General features: G+C 48.1%; 1 protein-coding gene and 1 long non-coding RNA gene across 2 annotated transcripts in view; one reads left to right on the top strand and one right to left on the bottom strand.

Annotated features, from left to right (window-relative positions):
• The window catches only part of LOC114055271, a 28,840-nt gene extending 11,336 nt beyond the window's left edge, over positions 1-17,504 (bottom strand). Inside the window, exons 1-2 of the long non-coding RNA XR_003570689.1 lie at positions 17,281-17,504; positions 16,086-16,164 (exon numbers count right to left, since the gene is read on the bottom strand). This is a non-coding gene — a long non-coding RNA (uncharacterized LOC114055271). The remainder of the gene's footprint in view (positions 1-16,085; positions 16,165-17,280) is intronic.
• A 255-nt stretch (positions 17,505-17,759) lies between these two features.
• PARP16 (poly(ADP-ribose) polymerase family member 16) lies at positions 17,760-22,982 on the top strand. The gene is made up of 6 exons (XM_027879214.1): positions 17,760-17,995; positions 18,823-18,960; positions 19,589-19,795; positions 20,945-21,116; positions 21,494-21,635; positions 22,265-22,982. The coding sequence occupies exons 1-6, from the start codon at positions 17,804-17,806 to the stop codon at positions 22,407-22,409; spliced, it is 996 nt and encodes a 331-aa protein (XP_027735015.1). The 5' UTR covers positions 17,760-17,803; the 3' UTR covers positions 22,410-22,982.

The raw sequence follows: 22,982 nt of genomic DNA, 5'->3' as shown, positions 1-22,982 counted from the left end.
GCAGGATCAGAAAGAGTCAAAGGATATTTCCCCTCCACCCCCAGAGCAGGAGTGCCAGGGCAAAGCGAGGTGTGTTTGCTACGCCACGTCCAAAGAAAGTAACAATTAAGCAGAAGGAGTGAAATTTTTTAGCAGAGGATGCCCGTGGGGAGGATGCAGAGCAACCCAACCTTTGCTAGCCTAGGACCCTTCAAAGGGTTTTATTAAGAGACCCCAGGTCACGGCCCAGCCTGGGCCTTGGCTGTTCCCAGCCCGGGGGATAATTGCCGTCCAGCCGTGACGTACCCTCTCGCTGACCCCGCCGGGGTCCTGGCCACCCCCCGGGATCTGGCAAGGACAGATATACGGCTGGACCTCGGGGGGCTCCTAAAAGCAGGTCACGCCGAAACAATAAAGCTTTGTCGGAGGCAAAGAGGGAGCGAATTCGCGGCCAGCCTCGACCGCTGCCGCGGGATTTACTGCCCGCAGACGGGACGGGGGCTGCGGGTGAGGCACCGAGCACAGCGCCACGGCAGCATCTTTAGCTGCTCTGCAGAGACCAGGATTTGGGAAGGGACCAATTCTTTTGGGATGCCTCACTTTTCCTAGTGGGATGACTAAATCTGGATCTCGTTGAGCTGAGCCCCGGAGCAGGGTTTGGCCCTGGGGAGGTTTGCTCTGCTTCACACATCACCTGGCCTTGTGATGAGCCTGGCCGTGTGGATCCAAGCGTTTCAGAGGGATCTGGAACTCAGTCCTCCATCCCTGAAAGGAAAACGGGATGTTGCCACGCATTTATCCATCATATTTATCCAGGAGATTAGGAAGGAGCCATAGGGACATGATAAAGGGCCTGTACATGCACAAAGGGGTGGTCAAAGACCATCAAAGGTAATTGCAGATAAAGATGCTGCATAGGACACAAAGGTTGAGATAAAAGCTATTAGTTTTTAGAAGATCACCTAACAAAGTTAATTTTAGCATATAATGACCATCCACCTCAGTTCCTCCTTCTCCACTTTCTTCGAGAGGACACACAATTGTTCATTAAGACTCAAAAGCTTCATGCACCAAAAAGAAGCCGAACACATTTTCACTTGCCCAGCAATGTCATCTGCACTGCATGGGGCTTTTTAACAGAGAAATGCATCTTTTCCTTAATCCTTCTGCAAAAACAGGGCAGTCCCCACAGCCAAATTTCAGACCAGCCTCGAGGTGTTCTGACCATCCTTGTCCCACAGGCCCTGATGCATTTCCACGGCACAGGGCAGCCCACGAGCCCTCTCAGCAAAGCCTCCAGCGCTTCCATGAGGCAGCTCTTTGCCAGGAGAGAAAACCCATTAGAGCTCCCAGGAGCAGAAACACGGTGGAAGCCGCCAACGTCATTAAATGAATATTCATAAATTATTTTGCTACACAAACAATATTAATGTCACACCTTCCACCTTCAAAAGCCCGTCGCAGGCAGGGGCTCATTAAGACCCCAGACTCCCAGCAAAGGCCGCTCGCAGACTTTTGGTTACGTGGAAACTCAGAGACTTTATTAAACATGAGCAATATATTTATTTTAATAGAGTCCAAAGCCTGGATTTGACCACCCTAAAACACCACTCAGAGCTCCGAATCTCCGAATAACCCGATCAAACAAGGCTAATGTGTGCAATATATCTTGGGTGAGTAATATACAGCCACATTTCCTGCTCCATTTACCCAGTTTTAACTACACCTGACCTACTCTTATCCTAATAGAAAACGGCTGCTCTTCTCATTGCCTGTCCTCCGCACATGTTTTTCTGATAATGACCAAACCTAAATCACTTCCCTTTCTCCCAAGTGCTGGGCACCAGCTGTCTTGTGACATTTAACTACAACAAGTCCTTTTGCAGGACCCCCAGGTTAGTTCCTGGGGCCCTGGCCCTCCTGTCCCTGTGTCCTGTCTCCATCCTGCATCCGGGCATCGGAACTAAGGCATTAAGTGAAGTGGCGGGTCCTGGCTTCGGTCACAACAACCCCATGCGATGCTACAGGCTGGGGGAAGAGTGGCTGGAAAGCTGCCCAGTGAAAAAGGAGCTGGAGTGTGCCCAGGTGCCCAAGAAGGCCAGTGCCACCTGGCTTGTGTCAGCAATAACGTGGCCAGCAGGAGCAGGGCAGTGCCCGTCCCCCTGTGAGGGGAACACTGGTGAGGCTCCTCCAATCCTGGGGTCAGTTTTGGGCCCCTCGTGACAAGAAAGATATTGAGGTGCTGGAGTCTGTCCAGAGCTGGGGAAGGGTCTTTGAGCACCAGGAGCAGCTGAGGGAGCTGGAGGGGCTCAGCCTGGAGAAAAGGAGGCTCAAGGGGGATCTTATCACTCCCTACAACTCCCTGACAGGAGGTTGTAGCAAAGTAGGGGATTGGTGTCTTTTTCCAAGTAACAAGCAACAGGACCAGAGGAAACAGCCTCAAGCTGCACCAGGGGAGGTTTAGATTGCATATTGGGAACAACTTATTCACCAAAAGAGTTGTCCAGCCCTGGCACAGCTGTCCAGGGCAGTCACCACCCCTGGAGGGATTTAAAAGACACGTAAATGTGACACCTGGGGAAATGGTTTAGTGATGGAACTTGGCAGAGCTGGGTTAACAGTTGGACTCAATGATCTTATAGGCTTTTTTCCAACCCCAATGATTCCATGATTCTATAATCCCAGCCCCATGGGATTTCCCTGTTTGGCCTCACACAGGAAGCATGTGGAGGAAAATCTGGGAGCTGCCTCAGCTCTTGCTGCCACTTGTTTTGCAAGCCAAGGTCTCGCTGCATCAGTGAGGATGCTCTTGTGAGCAAGCACCACACATCGCTTCATGCCAGGGTGAGAGGCTCCCCCAAACCCACCAGCACCACCTCACAGAGCAGGCTCAGCCTTGTCAGGGAAAAAAAATCTGCTTCCAATGGTGTTCCCCCCCACCATGGAGCTTAGCTCGGAGTGTTCCATCGAGGTGGATTTAAAGCTTCCTGAGCAGGGTGTTTAAATGGCCAATTTGACCAGAAAATGTGCTTGATTCACAAGCGCTGGCTGCGTTTTCTCTGGCGCTGAGAAATCACAGCTATATTTCATTATTGTTACTAATTGCTATAAAGTATTATGGGGAGGCAATGGCACAGGCAGAAAGAAATATAAACCATTTGCAGTCTATTGACCCCAGAGAACGTTTCCCAAGCTTGCTTAGGGGTGCAGAAATCGGTGCTCAGTGCAAATAAATGAGCAAAAACCATTTTCCGAAGGAATTAGCGCAAGGCACAAGCAAATTGCGGCAATTGTCTCTCTTCTTTCTAAGTGCTGAATTGCCTCTATAATTCCCCATCATTTAGTTGCATAAATCTTGCACAAATAAACCGGCAATTTGCATATGCACAGAAAAGAAATTATAGAAACACAAGGAAAGAAGTTATATTTTTCCTTCATGAGCTGAAAATAAATACGCGTCGCTTACTGCCTAAGCTGTGTTTGGCCCAGCTCAGAAATAAAAATTCAGGAAACCCTTTAATTTTCAGCAATAAATACATATCAGAAGAGGAAAAAAAATACATAATTTGTGGCATGTGGAAGCCCATACTTCCTGGGTTGCTGCATCCTGAAGCGCGGCGGCTGCGGCAGCAGAGTTGTGTGTGTTCAGGAACAGGATGCAGCGTGATCACAAAAAAGCCTTGAATGGTTTGGGTTGGAAGGGACCTGAAAGATCATCTGATTCCACCTCACTGCCATGGGCAGGGACACCTTCCACTAGGCCAGGGTGCTTGAGACCACGGATGATGCTGATGCCTTCACGACCACGGCCAAGAGATGCCGCTCGCCACGGCTGGTGGGAAAAGCGATGCTGACGGGACAACAAAGCTGCCTCTGGTGCAGTTCAACCCAGCCCTTCCTGAAATAAGTGCAGAGGCTTTTGGGGAAGAAAATGTCTCTTGAAGGCAACACCCCTTTACGAATCACCTCCACTTTCAGCCACGAAATGCCTGTTTGTTTGTTTGTTGTGATTTCTACGCAGTGCTCTGAGGTTTCACTGTTACAGGAAGCCCAGGGTCAGGCCCAGCAGCAATTAAACTATCTCTCTGCATTACTGAGCCATAAGGCACCATCTGACTGTAGACCCCACGGGTGGACAGAGGCACCAGTGGGCCGCAGGAGGTGGGAGCGACTCCGGCTGCTCGTCGTGCTGGTGGAGGCTTCCCAGAGGAGCAGAAGAGCTGTTTGCGATTAACTCCCCGTGTGACTGATCTCATTCTGGAATAAGAGGGTGTTATTCCAAAACACCATAATCCTCTTCCAAATGACTTAATCGCATTTGGAATAACGTGCTTTTCTTCCAAAACATTCATACAGGGGAAAAAAAAAATCGGCGGTGAAAAGAATCAATCAGAAACAGCCCTTCGGAATAACGCCTCGCGCAGAAGAGCTCTCGGAGGGGATGTGTGATACTGTCCTGGTGTACAAAGATTTAATACATCACCATCTGCAGTAATTCCTGAAGGCTGAGAGAGCAGCACGACCCAGGCCAGTGGCATCTCCTCCTTCCTCGCTTTGTCTCCAAAGCTGTGGAGCTCCACAGCGATCCCACTACGCGCTGGTGCTTCAAGCACCCACCCTGCCCCTCGTGGTCCCTATGGCACCAGACGTGGCACCTCTCCATGTCCCGTGGCTGGAGCCTTGCTGCAAACCCACCGCTCAGGGATACGTCAGTCAGGCCAAGTTGGAAAGATAGAAGAATGTAGAAAAATGTAGAAGAATGTAGAAGACCCAGACTGTGTGCCCAGGAGAAGGTGCCACCAGCATCCACTGGCTCCCATCCCACAAAAACAACCCTTCTCTCTCTCTCCTCTGCATCCCCCACACCACCGGGGCAGGAAGACCCTCATGTCAAGGAGGAAGAAGCAGCAGCGACCTGGGATGAAAGCAAGAGCTCTCACATCTTTCATCCATTAACTAATCATTCCTCCTGCACAACACATGTGCCGATTCATCATAGGTGATCAATACCTTCCTTGAGGCCCCGGGATGATGAACGTCTCTGCTGATATTCAAATGACCTTGAGAGAACAGGGGCAGCTCCCTCAGGCACAGGTCAAAGAGCCAGGACTGAAGCTCTCTGTAAGATGATACGTGGTCCCAAGACGTCTCCGTAAGGCACAGAGAAATGTTTTTGGCTAGAAAGCTTCTCCAACAACAAGAGAGGAGATTTTAGATCACGCAGAGGCTGGAGGATTACGGCTGGACCCAAAAGGATGTGGATTTTGTGTGCAAGGCTGGAGCAGAAGGATGTGGCACCTGTCTGCAAAAGGGCAATGTGATTCCCCATCCCTTGCTCTTGCTCCGGGATTAGGGTCCTCATGGCATCTCTGTGATCAGAGACTGTGATCTCCAGTCTTCATGGACACCACGAGCCCCATGTGGCTCCTCTCTCAGGTGCAGCCCCTCACTCCATCCCTAAGATCTGTGACAGGATAAGGACCAGCTCTCACCCTCTCCAAACCACTGTTCATCTCACCAACCCAGCAGGACCCAAAAGCTGCTGTTCTCCTGCGTGAGGAATTTCTATCTTCAGCCACGGGTCTTCCCTTCGCCCACTTCCAGCAATGCCAGCAGGAAAATAAACCTCAGTCCTCCTCCACGTGCGCTGCAAACACAGCTCAGCCCCGTGGGCTGCCCGTGGACTACGACATGTATGGTTTCCCTTTCTCAGAAGGGGACAATAGAAAGATAACTAAAGGTAAGTAAAGCAGTTCCCCACCTTCAGAGAAAGTGAAAAACAGTCCTTTAAGACAGCTGTTTGTCCTGCAAAAGTTCCACATTTTGCCCCAAAAATGATAACTGCAAGAAACGCTGAGAACTGGCAAAGCTCCTACAGAAGTTGTTTGCGTGATTCAGGTTAAAAATAATTGCTGTCCAGGCTTATCTGCCTGACATAAGTAATTAGATCACAGAGTACTTATAAGCTGCCATTTCCTATGAGCATATTTTAACATGGCCTTTATCGTTTGACCTTTATATCTGCAGCGGCTCCATCCGCTCCTGTGATGGATTTATTTTTGAAGATTGGGCTCAGGCTTGCCCGTCCTTGGGCAAGGATGTGGCACAGGAGATATATTACAGCCCCAGCAGCTTCTGCAGCAGGGAGAGATCCTCCCTTCACAAGGAGGAGATGAGCCAGACCCAGGCCCTGCTGCAGCTCCACCAGAATTAATCTGCAGGGTTAAATTTACTGGTTGCACCAAGGGAAGCTACTGATGGGCTCTGGAAAGAGTTGGCAGTGTAGAACTAGGGGGACACGGCAACACACCACCGGAAGAGAATGGTCCTTATTATATGAGATATATTCATATATCTCACCGATTCATACTTTCCCAAAAAATATTCACGCTTTTCTCCCAAAAAACTGGAGAAGCCTGAAAAGTCTTTCTTATACATCTCAAAAGCAGAAGATGTGCTTCTCAGCTCATGGAGGAAGCAACTCCCTGACTCCCAAAGCCCAGAGGAGGCCAAAAGCAAAATGCCAAGAAGAGAAAGGGCCCAACAGATTCAGGTCACTGTCAGTATTTTCAGACACAAAAACAGCCATAGGGACACTCTGATCCCACACACAACAAACCCTGCAGATGCACAGCAGGTACAAGTTCTTCACAGCTGAACAGCTCTGAGCAAATTAAAAACAAACAAATAAACAAACAAACCAACCAAACAAACAAAACCACCAAAATTTAAGACAACATAGACTATTTCCTTTCTGTTTTTTATGAATCACAGATTTGAGTAGGCTCCCTCTTCCTACTGGCATCCCTTGAGAAGCAATTTGACTTTGCTGGAGCTGTCAGATTTGCAAAATAAGAGATTTCCTTTTTACACCTCACTCAATTTTTTTATGAAATCTTCTCTTCTTCTAAAAAACATTTTCAAACTCCCCTCACTGCTGATGGATTTGTTTTTCTTTTATTGTCAGAATCTTCTTAATAACATAAAGACCCTAAATTTGAAGAGTAAGCAGAGACTGCTAAAAGGTTGGAATTTGTATTTATTGCAGTGACATCTGAGAGGCTGCTCCTAAGACAATATTTCTGAGCACCAGCTCAACTCCCACTAAGTGGTGGGAGCTCTCCCATCCAGCTCATCCAGCACTCCACACCTTTGGAGTACGTGGAAAAGCCAATGGGGCAATTCATCTGTTGCCACAGACAGGACATGACATGGACTGGAAAGATGCTGCATCACCCACCCAAGCAGGTTTTGCACCGACTGCTGCCTTCCCACCACATCCTGAACAAGCCCCCAGTCCATCTGCCCTGGTTTCCTGCTGGTAGCTCGTGGTGGATTTGATGAGCTGAGAGGGACCATCACTCCCATATAAAAGCCAAGGCTGTGTCAGAACTTCAATTTCTTTCAGAAGGGGTACAGATGGGAACAGCTGCTGCAAAGCAGAGATATTTCCCATCAGGTAGGCAAAGTCAAGGGTCTCTACTGAGTCCCACAGAACTTTGTTTCATCTGCAAGTTTGTCTTTTTTTAAGGGGAGGCAGAATAGGTCTTCATAGGATTTGAGGGCTGGTTTGCCTATCAAGGACAAAAATCCCACAATGAGACAACATCGTGGGAAGATTATTCCGTGTTCTCTGAAGGAGAAAGCAAAAGATTATCCTGAAACAAGGCTTGTTTCTGTGGAGGTAATGACAGATAATTGGTAACCCCCTTTGCATAGCTGGGTGACCCAGAGAGCACTCCCAAAGTAGAAAAGCGGCAGCATTTCCAAAGGGAAGGAATCCAAGGTCTGATGTGGACTCAGTCTGAAAGAAAAACTTCTGGAAAGGATCAGGGCAAGGCCATGAATTTATGAAGTAGTTGTTCGGCTGACTCTAATTTTTAAAGCATTATTATCCTTTTAGCAGGGCTGTCGGGTAGATGGAAGCCAGAGCCAGTGTGATGAAGAGCAGCTGAACAGCGATTTGCAGCAGTTCCTCCTGCCTTCCACACTTTTTTTTCTGCAGAGCAGCGAGCCAAATTGCTTGTAACCAGCTTACTGCAGCCTGAAATGCTGCAAAAAGGGAAATTTCTGGGCTGGTGGTGTGAGGACTGAAGAGGGAGCATGAAAATGAAAAAGGAAGAGAAACACTAATGGCAAGTCTGGAGACCCACTGGCGTTCCAAAGCCAGACAGGTGATGGGAACACTTGCTTCAAATCCTTGGAGATTCTTTCTAGACTGACCCAAAGGGCCATTTCTGCAGATTTAAATGTATTTTGTGTGCCATTGCAGCAAATCCTCACCTTGCTCAGTCATATCCTCTGAATTTCTCCAGCAAAAGCAGCTCAGTCGGATGCAGCGCCTCTCTAACCTTCCAGGTGCTCACAGACCACCTCCCAAGTAATGCAATCAAAACAATCCAGCTAAAAGCATTTCATCCGGCCTAGGCTGAAATGAATTGTTTCTAATAAAAACTAAAGCTCTTTGGGACAACTAATGGGTGCTTATTAGTACAGGCAATGGACTATTCAATCAACCATACAGGGAAACTAATGGGGATTGATGGCCAAAATACAAGATGAGGGCTTACCTCTTTAAATAAACAGCTGATGGGCTGGTGATCAGACTGATCTTAGGTATCTGTGGGGCAAGTTCATACCTAACTAACAGAGAGACAAATAAAATATGTGGAAATAGCCTCACTGGGTCCCTGGGGGCTTTTAATGTTATTGCTGTGGCAGCAGGTGGGTTTTCCAGAGATGCTCCTCTTTCCAAACAGGACAGGTTTGGGAGAGAGTTAGAAAGCAGCTGGAAAACCTCTGGATGAACCCTTTGCACTCAATATGGCCCTTTTAAAAATCATCTAGCAAATATAAACCCACCTTCCCTGCTTCATCTCCTCCCTTCAGCAAAGGCTTCTCAAGATTTTTCCAAAACCCAAGATTTTTATACCTTTTTTTCTTCAGCAAACAGAGGAATGGAGTGATTTTCAGAGCTGAAGGAAGGGCCCATGCACCTCTGGGGGCTTCCAAGTCACTCTCCCCTGCAGCAACCCATTCCTTGATCTCCACCCTCCCATTTCCTTCCCTTTGAAAGGCCTCCGACCGGATCACAGATGGCAATTCCTGTGTGACAGATCCTAATGTCATTATTGACGACAGACCAGATGTCCAGGGAGCCATATTGCTCCTTTTAATCCAAAATTCATCAAGAGCCTCACCTTTGTAGTTTAGGGTGAGTGTAAAGGTATCTTCATGGGAAGGGGTTGGGGCCACACATTTTTTTTCCCCTCTTGCCTCATTTTCCCTTGGAGGAGGGGAGAGCTTTGCACAGCGTGGCTGGGAGTGACTGAACCCGACACCAGAGGGGTCCTGCTCTCAACAGAAGCATCATTAAAATGCTACAAAAATCTCTCTTGACCTTTAAAAGGTCCTGGGAAGGGACATGCTTCATGTGATAGGGTGTGTATGAGCCTCAAGCTGCTACAAAGTGCTGCTCCTGCTCCTCGCCACATTTTAGGTGCATAATTCCTAGTCGAGAGAAAGAAATAATCCCTATTTTGGGTTATGGAGCAATCCTGACTCCTAATGCATCCATTTGTCTCCTGCCTGCCAGCTAAACACGACGTACTTTTCCACAGATTGAGTGCTGTAAAGCCCTCCTGCCATAAGGCACAGCAGCTGGATGAAAAGGGAATGACACTGGATCAGCGCACGCGGGAGATGCGGTGCGGACCACAGCTAGTTAGCACCAGGTAAAAATCCACAGGTGACTGGTTCCCACGACTATTTTAAAGCAAAGAGCTCTCATGCTCATTATCTCTCTTGGAGACAGGGAGAAAAAAAAATCCCAACAGCCTTTGTGGCAGGGAAGACAAAGCTTTGCTCGGTGGGAGATGTTCTATACGGCATAATGTATGCCGGGAGCAATCCCGGTGGTTTATGGGCCCGGTTAGTGTGAAGTGCAAAACAGGCTTGGGGCTGAGGCTGCATTATTCATGGGGGACCTTAAATATTTCAGTGAGAGACCGAGGTAGGGAACAACATAACAATGGTGCACTGTCCTCTTTCTTCCCCTGAAACCACTGTTTGTGTTTAAGAAGGCAGGCGGGCGGGTAATCTTTTCCTTTCCGTGTAACGCCACGCACTGACACATCCCAGGGAAAAGCAGGATAACAGGCGAGGCAAACCCCACAGTCCCTCCAAGGGAGGGGGAATTGTCCCGTCCAAAAGATCAGTCCTGTCTTTGGAAGAGGAACAATTCAATGCCCAACATTTATATTTGGAGATGATTCACCAGCTCTGCTGTGCGTGAAGGGGCACATCAGCAGGTGGGTGTGCAGATAGGGAAAGTTTCTGGCAGCTTTTCCCCTCCGAAGGATCGGGATTATTTCCACATCACTCTCCAGACCCTCTCCTGTGTACGGCTTACTTACCAGGGGCAGTGGTTGGTTCACAGCAGGGCAGTGGGAAGCTGCGTTCTAATCTGAAATTGCAATATTTGGGGTAATGTGGTCAGAGCAGCGAAGGGCAGAGGCAGGTGAGGAGGCAGAGCTGCCTCTGTGCAGATCCGCTGCTGCCATCAGCCGGCAGCTGGAAACCAGCGCAGGGCACATCCCCTCCCTGGGACGAGCGCTAATCCAGGCACAACGCACACCACTTATGCCAAAGCCTCCACTGGCTCTTTCCACTCCAGAGAGGCATTTTTGGGCGTAAAAAAGAGCAACCCAGCAGCCGGCATGCTCAGACACCGGGGAGGGCTGGACCTCTCCAGGCAAAACTTGCCCTTAAGTGCTGCTTTATCCTTAAGGATGGAGTGAGGGTGTGGACAGGGTCCAGTTCCCCTGCAGACAGCCTGGGTCTGGCTCTTTACTCCTACAGCTCTAGTGTGGTGTTGAGACTTGAGCACAGTGAGGTTTGGCCAAGCTTCAGAAAACCAGTTATTTAAGATAACATGATTCTGGCCAGAGCTACATGAGATTCCAGACCTTTCTCACTTCTGTTTCCCTTCCTGCAAAACAGCCTGCAAAGATAAATCTTGGCAGCTGTCTCATCCACGAGATAAAACAGAACCATCTCCCCCGATCTAGCACAGCTGAAGTGCTCCAAAGTCCATTTCTGCTCTTTCTAGAACCATCAGAAAGAAACTTAAGTGGCTTCCCCAACAGTAAAAAACCCTGAGATTTCAGTTCTGATGATTAATTTGTTTCTCTACCATGTTTTTTCTCAGATCAAGGTTCATAGAGAGAAATTCAGATTTCATAGCCAGAAAACCTTACACTGGTCCATTGTATTACATTTTCTGACCTGTTACATGTGCTGTGTTTCCTACACGGAGTTGTTCGCATCCAGCCCCTTCCAAAACAAAGCTGCACAACTTTTCCTTCGAAATCAGCCCTCCAAAGGTGAGGAGACACAGGGCTCAAATATTTCTGAGATAACAGCCCTTTATTTGCCAGGACATGTTGCTGCCTGCGGGACAACTGGTGCACATCCACAGGTCTCTTCCTACAGGACTGATAGAGCCAAATCCTGGTGCAGGCCCTGTGCTGCTCTGGGTATCCCCATATCATTTATCTCCTTGGAAAAGCTGTAGAGCTCTCATCTGGGAGGTGGGGAAGAAGCACTAGGTCCCTCCTTGCCGCAGGGGTGTCCCTGCAGACTCTCCCTGCACCACCAGGCAGGTGCAGGGCAGATTTTGGGGTGCTGCCATTCCCAGCTCCCGCCAAAGCTGACCCAGAGGATCCCTCCTGACCCTGCCTGCATTGGAGCCCGTGACCTAGAGGTGAACTGCTCTATATCCCATATCCAGTCTCCCACTGAGTTTATTTTCTGGTGTGGCAGATCAAAGACCGCTGTAAGGAGAAAATCTATCAAAGGCTCAGCACCCTAAGATACATCCAGCTCTCTTTTATGTTTACTTTTAACAAGCGTGCTCCTTCCTATTGTTCGGCAACCGCTTTAAAATGGATAATTATCAGATTTCCCTATTAATGGGAAAAATCAGGCAGCCATAAATCTTAAAACGTGCTACTATCTGCACACTGCATGTATCACATTAGGGAAAAAAACAATCTGTGCAGAAAAGCTATTACAGAGTGACCATGGCTCGGCTCAGCAGCTGGTTTTAATTTCAGCAGAGGATCCCCTCTGCTTCCCAGCATCCACCAGCCCTGCTCTTCCCACTGCTTCCCTGTAAGCACTGCACAATTCCAGTGTCAGCCTTGCACATCACACACTACAGCGATTCTCTGCATCAGAGACAACGACTGCCAGCTCCTCACTGCATCTGCCTCGTCCTTCACCCGATCCCACAATCGTTTGGGTCGGAAGGGACCTTAAAAATCATCTCATTCCAGCCCCCTGCCATGGACAGGAACACCTTCCACTAGACCAGGTTTCTCCAGACACCATCCAACGTGTTTGGAAGAAGTGAAAAGTTCTTTTATTCCCCCTCCACAGTGACCCACACAAAGCTGAACACGGACTCAAATGGCTGGTGGACAGGCTGCCTTTCAAGTCCTGGTTATCTCCCTTCCTGCACAGAGAGCAAAAGATGCATGTTGGTCTTATGGTTAAAGCAACAGACTGGCATTCAGGAAATTCCAAGTGCAGCTCTGCTCCTCTCCCTCAAAAAGGATTGGAATCTAAAGTAGCCATGAGGACTAGTATGAGTTTGTCTACAGATTTTGAGTGGCTTTGGGTAAATTGCTTTACCCACCCTCAGCTGCCATTCCCTGTGCTTGCTGGGATACTCGTGCCCATTTCGCTGGGATGCTGCAAGGATTATCTGGTATTTGGAAAGCTCTTTAACTCATGTAACTCACAAGTAACAATTAAATACGCTCCTGCTTTCAGATCACAACCACAATAATTGAGAGCTGAGCACATTTTGTTTAGATTTTCCTACGGCTGTCTGAATTCACTGAGACAAATGACAGAGAAATATGATTCATCGAATTCATGACTATTTCCAAAACAGTTTACTTTAATCTGAGCAACGGGAAAAAAACGTTGAAGGCAAGACTATTTTACCCAGCTGACTTAAGAGGGCTGTTTTATTCCACATTTCTGTTTTCAATAAACATCCCAGGACAAACACATTCCCTGCAGCAGATCCATGCAAAGGACAAAAAGGCGTTAAATCCTAAGGGGGGGCTGGGGTGGGGTGTGAGGGGAAGAGATAAATAGTTTACTTCTATTATCTTTACCATATGTTCTATTCCAACTGGATACACATAAACAGCATGTAATCTTCAAGCTCAGCTTTAGACTCTTTGAAGTGACCTGACCATACTACTGATTTATTTCAAACTAACCTTTCTCTTTGAACCCTAGGTCAAGGTTAATTCCATAATAAAACATACCTTATACAGCTGGCTGTTCCAGTGGTGCTAGCAAGGAACGAAGCCCTCAGACATAAGCATTTGTTTCACTGAGTGTGGTATTGTATTTCTATTTTCTCTTCCCTGTATTAATTTCCTTCACAGACCCTAGTTAAGAGGAAAAAAAAACTCTTTTCCGGTCCATGAGATCAATTTTAAACACACTGGAATTAAATGAAGACATTTAAGCCACATTTCTTCGCTGAAATGCATCCGCCAACACCAGAAACTATTTTTATTACAGTCTACGTTTAATAATCAGATCTTCAATTTCATAAGAAGCCGTACAGCCACGTTATTCAAACTCCTGCACTGGCAACGACCCTTTCAGTATCTTTTACAAAACCATCTTTGCACTGAATCACAGCAAATCACCAAGGATAGCTTTTCTATCTAGGAAAATAAAATGGGAAAACGGAAACACATTTGAAGGGCACTTCTCTGAAAAGCAGAAGAGAGTTCCTTGCCAGTGCCCCAGCCAGTCTTGCCTGCCTGTTGGTATTAAAAGGTACAAGCCCTCCAAGCAGGGGTGCAAAGGTGCGGGAGAAAGCTTGGGATGCGGGATGCAGTCGCCGGGAGATACTGAGGTGCACGACACGCTGCTGAAGGATTCCTCATCAGGTTGTTTTTAAGAGGACTGGAAAGACGCTTTTTTGAATCTCAGCCTCCAGCCCACGGCATGTGCTCACAGCGCTTAATTAAAAAGCCACAACACCAAAGCTAAACCAGCAGCTGTTCCGTATTTCTCCTGACCCCAAAGCCTGGCCAACGTGGCGCCTCCTGGAGCTGTTGGGAGAGGGATGAGTAGAATTCTTGTGGGTTTGGGGCTTCTGCAAGGCACAGGCCGGGAAATCTTATCAGTACCAGGGGGAACTGCGTTTCCCCTCCAAAGGAACAATGATTTCATCCTCACACATTTTGCAGGCCTGAGTCTACGGCGGTTGATGATCAGCATCAGCAGCACACAAAAGGAGCGACGCCCCTAAAACCAGCCCCAAAAGCTTTCATTGCTTCATCTCTGCCTTGGGGGCAGCTTTGTAAAACAGGGTTTAGATGAGTTTGAGCAGACAGCACTCTCGGGCAGCATCGATACAGCAAACTTGTTATCTCATCAATATCTGTCATTGCCAAACGCAGCTGAGCTCGCCGTAATGGAAGCACCATCCATTTGGAATCCCAAAGGTAGGCATCAGTTTTGGATCAATGCTCTCAGAATCTCCGTTAACTATTACGATGCCAGTGATGTTTTAGAAATATTTTGGGTTCATTTCTTTGGGTTAAATTCTTGGCCACAAAAGGTCTTCACGGCACTCTTAAAACAAATAAGAAGTGGTGGCACAGTAAGCCCAGTGTCCCCAGAACCAACGTGGCTCCAAGGAAGCCCTTTTCCCTCCAGCTCTCCATTCCCAATTCACCATGCTGTCTTTCTCTTCCAGCTTCTCCTCAGGGACTGTTGCCTGTCCCCACTCCTTAGTCACATGCCAGGATGTCCCCCGTAGCAGAGCCCCAGCTGCCAGTGCCGTGTGTGTCCTGCCCTCTACAAAATCACAGCCCTGGGCATGATGGGAGGCAAAAGACACAGCGCGCAGAAATTCCTGAACAGGAGTGTTTTTCCCTGTCCCAGGGATATCAGCAGTACCCTTTCTCTCTCCTCTACCACAGTGAGGGGTATCTTAAATGAGATCACTGGAATTATATCAGTCCAAGAGCTGAAAATGACAACGCAAAATCCCACCCAAATGCATTGAAAGAGACACCTCTACCATTTTCTGATCTTCTTAAACGGGCACCAAAAATTGTTACACTGAGTGATTTATTAGTGAATGAAATCAGCCAATTAGACAGCCGAGGACTGATTTTTTGAAAGGATCGCACAGAACAATTTAATATCGTGGGAGATAATAAACATGTCCCGAGCTGGATCACTGAATGATGTCGCTAACAGCCTGTCAGAGATAGCAGATATTTACAGCAGAATAAGGCACCACATCAGATAAAGTAAAATACATCCTCTCAAGGATATAGAAATACGGAAAGGAATCGCTCCAGCTGCATTTCAAGTCTGGGTAATTTCCATAACTCCTGAGAAAAAGCTTTGTGTGGTGCTAGACCTCTTCTAAAGTCACCCATCCATGCTCCTGGCATGCCAGAGGAGGCCCTCTGGACCAAGCAAGGGAAAAATAGCACAGACCTCACAGGCTGGATGATGTTTTAAATAAAAAACAATATACAGACAACTAGTAAATTGGGTGACCTAAACCAAAGGTACCTTTAAAATCATTTTATCTACACATTGCCTCTAGATGTGAGACCTAAGTAAGTATTTCTAGAACTGCTGGCTTCCTATTGCAGCCTTGTTCATGCAGCTATTACTGAAAGACACTTTTTTGATAAACTAGTAAAAAGTAAGTAAATAAACCTATAACTCAACATGATTTGTATATACATCATTGTAAAATAATTTGCAATTTAATGTAACTGTGCACATCCTATGACCTACCTGGTCCCATCCAGAATTTTGAAACCTTCTTACACTCCCAAGCCATTTCAGTGGGTGAGTAAGAACAGGAACTCCGCACTTGGATGAAATCCACATTTTGTTTGCTTTGATACCAGTTTGCCCTCAGACAGGATGTAATACAGCTGGTGTTCCTGTTTACTCTGAGGAAGGCTGCAAATTGCACCTCCACCGATCTCTGGAGATCCAGCTGTGAGACGAGAGCCCAGATATTCACAACTGACCTTAACATTTCCCTGAGTGTCTGCAATAGTCCCTGTGTCATCTGCATCAGTTACTCCATGGATATGTGCACTATTCCTCCTGAATGAAGAAAATGAGAAAGGTGTCAGAAGATACCCCATTTAGCTAAATATTTCCAAAACTGTACTCATGAGTGTTTGGGTCGAGGAGACCTCCACCCTGATGATGGTGATTTCTAAAACATTTTGGAACTGGAGAGATGCTTCTCAGCACTAACACTGCATCAGTATTTCAGGGAGGAACACTGAGCCCCAGTTTCAGGCAACATAGTGAACGCCGCCTGGTGAAACCACTGGTAAGAGGCTCAACTAAAAAGTACATTCCTGTGCCTTAATCCTGCAACAGCAGCTTGCAGAGATGACTCAAACAAACCTGGATTCATTCTCAAGGCTACAAGTCTGGATGATAAAGGGAGCTGTTGAGGGGTAATGACATCTACGTGTTTTTGACACAAGTAAGTCTGTTAAAATTAGAGCCACATAAAACCAAAAAGCAGTCTCCCTGGACGACCTTTCTGGCTGATCTGCGTTGCTGTTTCACAACAATGCAATGCCCAAGCTGTGAGTTTGCCTCTGCCACGCCCCAGCCTGGGACGCTGGGCAGGGGATGGGGAACAAGCCATCTGACATGGTCACGGTGCAACTCACACCCCAGGACACTGCCATTGTCCCCCCGCCGTTCCCTGCCTTGGGGTCCTGATGCTCTGGTGTCATAGGTACAGACATACGGGTTCCCCTCCACATCCTCCCTGCCCCATGGGCCTATCCTGGTCTATACCTGAGGGGAAGGTGATGTTTCTCCCCCCTTCCAGCCTCCATCTGAGAGGACGATGCAATTGCCTCCTTCACCCCTCTCCTACCTGAGGGGTAGGCACCATCCCTCCTGAACCCTCCCAGTCTCTACCTGAGAAGAAGACGCCATTTCCCCTCTTTTAAGAGGGCAAGGGGCCATTTCCCCCCCGGGGCCCTTCTCCAGGTCTCCACCTGAGGGGAAAGCACCATTTTCCCACTGCACCCCTCTCAGAGACTCTACCTGAGGGGAAGGTGCCATTTCCATCTACACCCTTCTCCTGATCAATACCTGAGGGATGGCACAATTTCCCACTGCACCCCTCTCACAGTCTCTACCTGAGGGGAAAGCACCACACCCTCCTCGTGCCCCTCTTCAGATCGCTACCTGAGGCGAAGGCACCATTCTGTCACTCTGTACCACCCTCCTGCTCTCTACCTGAGAGGAAGATGCTATTGTCCCCTCTACTCCTATCCTCATCTCTGCCTGGACTAAAAAGTGCCATTTGCCCCCTGTACTGCTCTCCTGGTCCATGCCTGAGGGGAAGGCGCTATTGCCCTCTGTGCCCCTCTCCCAGCCTCTGCCCGAGGGGAAGATGCCACTGTCCCCTGTGCCCCTCTCCCGTCTCTACCCGAGGCGAAGTCGCCATGCCCCCCCGCACCTCCCCGTCCCCCACGAACGGCCGCACCGGCCGCCCGCCCTCCCTCCCTCCCTCCCTCCCGGCCGTGCGGGCACCGGCAGCCGCCGAGCGGCGCGGAGCGGGCGGCGAAGGCAGCGGGGCGGAGCGGGGCGGAGCAGCGGGGCCATGGAGCGGCCCCGGCGGCGGAAGGGGCGACGCCTGCGGGGCGGGCGCTGCCGCCGCCGTGTGGGAGCGGCCGCCGGGGCTCGGCAGCCGCCGCCGCCGCCGGGCATGGCAGCGCCCGGCCCCGGGCCCGGCGAGGCGGCCTCGGGCGCCGGGGAGGCGGCGCGGCGGGACCCGCTGGCCGCCGACCTGCGGTGCAGCCTGTTCGCCGCCGCGCTGCAGAGCTACAAGCGAGACTCGGCGCTGAGGCCCTTCCCGGGCCGCTACGCCAGCGGCGACACCAAGGACTTCGAGGGGCTGGTGAGTGCCGGGGAGCGCCCGCTCCGGGGGCGAGCCCGGGCTGCCCGCTGAGGGGAGGGCAGCGGCGCCTCGGGGGCGGGGATGAAGCGGGGATGAAGGGTTTATCTGGTCACAGGGTCCAGGTTTAAAAGCGTGACAGGGTTTCTGAGCGATAAACCCGCCCTCGGAAGCGCCAGTGTGGGGGTGTGGAAGGCAACGAGCGATGGGGAACAGGTAACGAGAGGGCGAGGGGAAGCGGCCTCAAGCTGCCTCGGGGAGGTTTAAATTGGATATTAGGAGAAATTTCTTCGCTGAAAGGGTGGGCCAGCACTTGAACAGGGCTGCCCGGGGAAGTGGTTGAATCACTGTTTCTGGAAGTGTTCAGAAAACTTGTCCATGTGGCGCCTGGGGACATGGTTCAGTGGTGGGCTTGGTAGTGCTGGGTTAGTGGTTGGTTTCCAGCCTTAGTGTCTCTGTGATTCTAAGAAGTTGTTAGAAGAGCTATGTGAAACTCAAATTATTATCGAAGAGTTGGCATATTATATGGGCCGAACACCCCCGTGTCAGTCCTGCTACACATTTCCCTGTGACAGCTTGTTTTCTCTCAGGAGTGTGTTTGATTGTTCCTGAACATGCCCTACAGATAAATATAAATATTAATAACTTTTCTGATATTTGCTTTCAGAGCAATTGACAAACTTTCCCACAAACTGGATAGAAATGTTTATATCTCAGAACGGAACCTGGTTTTCAGTTTGTTGGGGTGAAATAATGTTTTGTTTTCACTAGAGGTCCCTGTTTAATCACAGTGGAATGAGGGAGCTTGTGCTAAATGCCTCTGTTGTTAGCTTGCAGATATTGATGCTCTACCAAGCCTGAAAGAACTTCTGGAATCTGTTCCAAACACAGACAAAAGGACCTGGGATTTATTCAGTTGGATTCTATCATCTAAAGTCTTCACGATACAAAGTACTAAGAAACATGAGGTAAGTTTTGAATTCTTGAAGTCTAGATTAGAGTTTGTTTTTTTTTTAGGACAAACTTGCACACTTTCAGAGAGCATTTCCTCCTGCCAGAATTAATTGGTTTATTGTGAGAGCTTGACTTGGGTGCCACTGAGTTGGGTTCTGCTCGTCCCTGAGAAACACAACTCTTGTCTTCTGCCTACTGCCCCAAAAATGGAAAGATTCAGCGCCACTGAGGTACTTCTGTAACAGGGATCAAAATAGTTGTAGAGATTAGCAGCAAGATGAAAACAACTTCTCTTTTCACTTTCTTTTCCTCTTCCAAAATCAGCTGATGAATGCATCTTCTTAGTAGCCAAAGTAGAAATGGGACATTGTCCTTACATCATCAAATAATTTGTAATCACAGTTCAGGTTTTTTTGTTTGTTTGGGTTTTTTGTTTGTTTGTTTTTTGGTTTAACTTTGATAGCAAGAAACTGTCAGAATTTTTACTGTCCCCTTATTCCTTCTGAATTGTGACAGTGTTGAATTCTAACTCAGAAAAGCATAATCAGAACACATCAAGCAATGTGAAGGGACAGGAAGCAGAATTTCCACTGAGTAAACTGACCCCACAAACCAACACTGATATTCCTTCCTGTTTTTAAGTACGAGAAGATCCAGGAGCTCACGGGGATGTCTGGGGCTGCAGTTCCTGCTCCAGACTATCTCTTTGAAGTTGTGTATTGCGATCAGATGAATAGCAAGTTTGCTGAGACCAAGGGAGAGCGGGACCTCATCTATGCCTTCCATGGGAGCCGCCTGGAGAACTTCCATTCCATCCTGCACAACGGCCTGCACTGCCATCTGAATAGGGTGAGGCTCCTGCTATTGGCACTGCCTTCTCTTGGTCACTTGCAGATAGGGACACCTTTTAAAAATAGGCCCAGATTCCTTTTGGGGGTGTGAACTGCGCTGATGATCCTGTGCTGCTGTTTTCACTCCAGTGTAGGCCTTAGTGGATGGCTGTGTTGGATTTTCTAGTGCAGCCCGAGGGTGAAAACTAGAAGTGGCATGAAAGCCTTTTCTCCAGCGTGACAAATTGTGACTGTCCTTTGCTTCTGTGTAAGGAAGTGTAATTCCTCTGAAAATACTGGCCTGTCTGACAGCCTGCAGCTGGACAGTGCCTGTCCACAAAGGAGGAGGAGGATAGTGGCCCAGGCAATGTAGAGATTCTCTCTTTCTGTGTGCCCTCGTGTTTAGATCAGCAAAGTTTTGGGTGCTGCTCACAAGTGGAGCCTTCTTTAAATGGCTTGGTTTAGGGAGACATCCCCTAGGATTTGCACCTCTTCTGATTTCAGTGGAAAGGCAGCTGGAACTCCTGGCTTTTTGTGTCAGCTGCAAGGCAGCTTTGGCACAGCACCTGCTTGACCTTCCCAGTCAACCTAGACTGTGCTTTTCCCCTCCATTCTAGATGAGTAATGGCTTACCAGGTACGATGGACTTACTGGATTAACAATTTTAGCCAGTATGGCAAATCCTCTGATTCCAAGTTATTAAAACACTTTTATTTGAAAGGCATTCATAATTGAAAAGTGCTTCCCTCTTTTCTAGTAAAGCATGGATTTAATCCAAGTAAAGCCTTGCCTTGTTTGGGGAGGCTGGATTATTTGAACGATGACAATCTCAATAAATCAATGAAATGCCTTTTAACAGCAGGGCAGTCATGTTGATGTAAAGTACTTATGCTGGCAAACGAAATCCAAATCCGGGAAAGCATGAATCTGTCCACACCAGGGGCTGTGCCAGACAGATAATTTGAGGGATAGGAGAGGGCAGCAGCCCCACCCCGAGGAAGCTGTGCCAGGACAAAAACAGTGCATGGACCAGGCCCAACGCGGGTCAGAAAAGCCTTTCGTAATTTACCTTCAGAAGCAGAACTGTCAGTCTGAAAGCAAAGAACACTTGTATGTTGTTTGAGGTTTGCGCTGGAGGATTTTAGGACAGATTTGTGCTCCGTTTCAGACGTCCCTGTTTGGTGAAGGCACCTATCTGACCAGTGACCTGAGCTTGGCTCTGCTCTACAGCCCTCACGGTCTCGGCTGGCAGCGAAGCGCGCTGGGCTCTGTCCTCAGCTGTGTGGCTGTTTGTGAGATCATTGACCACCCAGATGTGAAGTGCCAGGTGAAAAAGAAAGGTGAGTCTACCGCAGTGATAACTCTGTGTAGTAGCTACATCTGTGCTTCACGTGGTTTCTCGTTCCCTGTTGATATTAGCAGCTCCTTGAGCACTGGGTGGGAGACCCACCTCCTTGTCACCCTGCTCTGGGCCGTAATGTCATCCATACCAAGGATGACTAGGAGTGGTATAGCCTCAGGCAAACTTCTCAGTCTATTCTTGGATGCTGAGGGATTCAGGGGAATACCAAGACTAGATCTTTGGTTATCTCATTCCCATTCTTCTGGCGGGTGTGTACGTGTGTGTTGGTTGGTTGCCTTTTTTACAGTTGCATGAAGTTCTGTGTAGTTTTTTTTTTTTTCTTTCCTGTTCCCCCCAACCCTCTTTCCAATTCAGATTCAGAAGAAATAGACAGAAAGAGAGCAAGAGTGAAGAACAGCGAAGGGGGGGATGTGCCACAGAAATACTTTGTTGTCACAAACAACCAGCTTTTACGAGTTAAATACTTGCTGGTGTATTCACAGAAGCAGCATAGGAGGTAAGAGTTCAGCTGTCTAGAGTGATGAGTGTGCTATAGCAGCCAGATAAACACTTCTCATTGTTGAAAAACAACACAAAACCAGCAAAGAAGATACACTGCACTGCCAGAATTTGTTTTCAGCCTGTTTCCTATGGAAATGAGGCTTACAGCATCATGTTGCCTCTGTCTCTTTCTCTGACATTCTCAGGCTCAGCTAAATTTCCTTTTTCACCAGACCTGTAAGCACTTGGTATCTTTGAGAGCTCTAATAATCTGTTTGTGGCAGGAGACCAAGAATGAAAGTCTAATGAGTGTGGCTCTTAAAAGTGAGACAGTTTTAATTCTGCTCTTATCTATCCTGAGTGGCAGCATTCACTCAGCTAATCAACACATGCCTGAAGGCCAGGCATCTACAGCTCCAAACCACAGGGAAAGGTGTGAACATGGGGAGAAAAGACAGGACTGTGCAGGGAGACTTTGGGAAAAGGGATGTGGTGAAAATCAGGCTTTGCCAGCTACAGGGATTGTGGAACAGCTTCCTGTTTTTATTGCATTCTCTTAACCACTACAGATAATGAAATCTAAGGTACTCTTTGCCAAGGTATCCGAGCATCTCTGACAGAATCCGTGTACTTTTCCCTTTTCAGGCCTTCTAGTCAATCTTCCTGGTTCTACACCCACCGTTTTGCCATAATGATGATGCTGTACCTGCTGTTGTTGATAGTGATTGGGGCCAGCAACTCGCCAACCTTCATCTACTACTGGCACAGAATGTTTGACTCGGAGAGATGAATCACCCGAGATAATGAACTGTTGTTTTCACCACGTGCCTTAAGAATAGCTGATCTGCAACGCACTGCATCTGTTCCAGAGCTCTGGAAATAGAGGTGCCTGGAGCCTTCCAGTTCTGTCACCAGTGTATTAATCCTCATGGCATCTCTTCATTTTATTCTTATTTCTGTGTTTCTGTGTTTCATGAGGATGCCTGGTACAGCTGAAAAGGATCATAGTGGTGCAGCTTAGCATGAACCAATGGTTTAGGGTCCATGGGGAAAAAAGGGTATTTAAGATTAATAAAAACAGTGTGGAAACACTCAGGTGTAACTTATTTTCTGTCAATCTGAGATGTATGTTTGCACAAGTGGGAAAGGAGAAATTTTCTGTATGTCAGGCAAAGCAACCTGTTAGGAGTCTTATCAGTATGTTTTCAGAAACTGAATTTAGTGTTTAGCATGTATCCATGCAGATGGGATCACTTTTAAAACTAACTTTGGCCAGGAACTTTTATATTTGAGCATAAGGATTGTACGAAAACAAAACCAACAAACCAACAAGAAATAAAACAACTGCCAAAATGGAAGAAGT

Source organism: Empidonax traillii, unplaced genomic scaffold (assembly GCF_003031625.1).
Source record: "Empidonax traillii isolate 1590-97213 ecotype Southwest subspecies unplaced genomic scaffold, ASM303162v1 scaffold52:size1600334, whole genome shotgun sequence".
Classification (NCBI taxonomy): Eukaryota; Metazoa; Chordata; class Aves; order Passeriformes; family Tyrannidae; genus Empidonax; species Empidonax traillii.
This window is presented reverse-complemented; position numbering and strand designations above follow the sequence as displayed.

Excerpts from the sequence above, each read along its gene's own strand:
- PARP16 (XM_027879214.1), top strand. The coding sequence starts at position 17,804 with ATGGCAGCGCCCGGCCCCGGGCCCGGCGAGGCGGCCTCGGGCGCCGGG. Across the intron at positions 17,996-18,822 it reads CCAAGGACTTCGAGGGGCTG|CTTGCAGATATTGATGCTCT; the intron begins GTGAGTGCCGGG and ends CTCTGTTGTTAG. Across the intron at positions 21,117-21,493 it reads GTGCCAGGTGAAAAAGAAAG|ATTCAGAAGAAATAGACAGA; the intron begins GTGAGTCTACCG and ends TTTCCAATTCAG.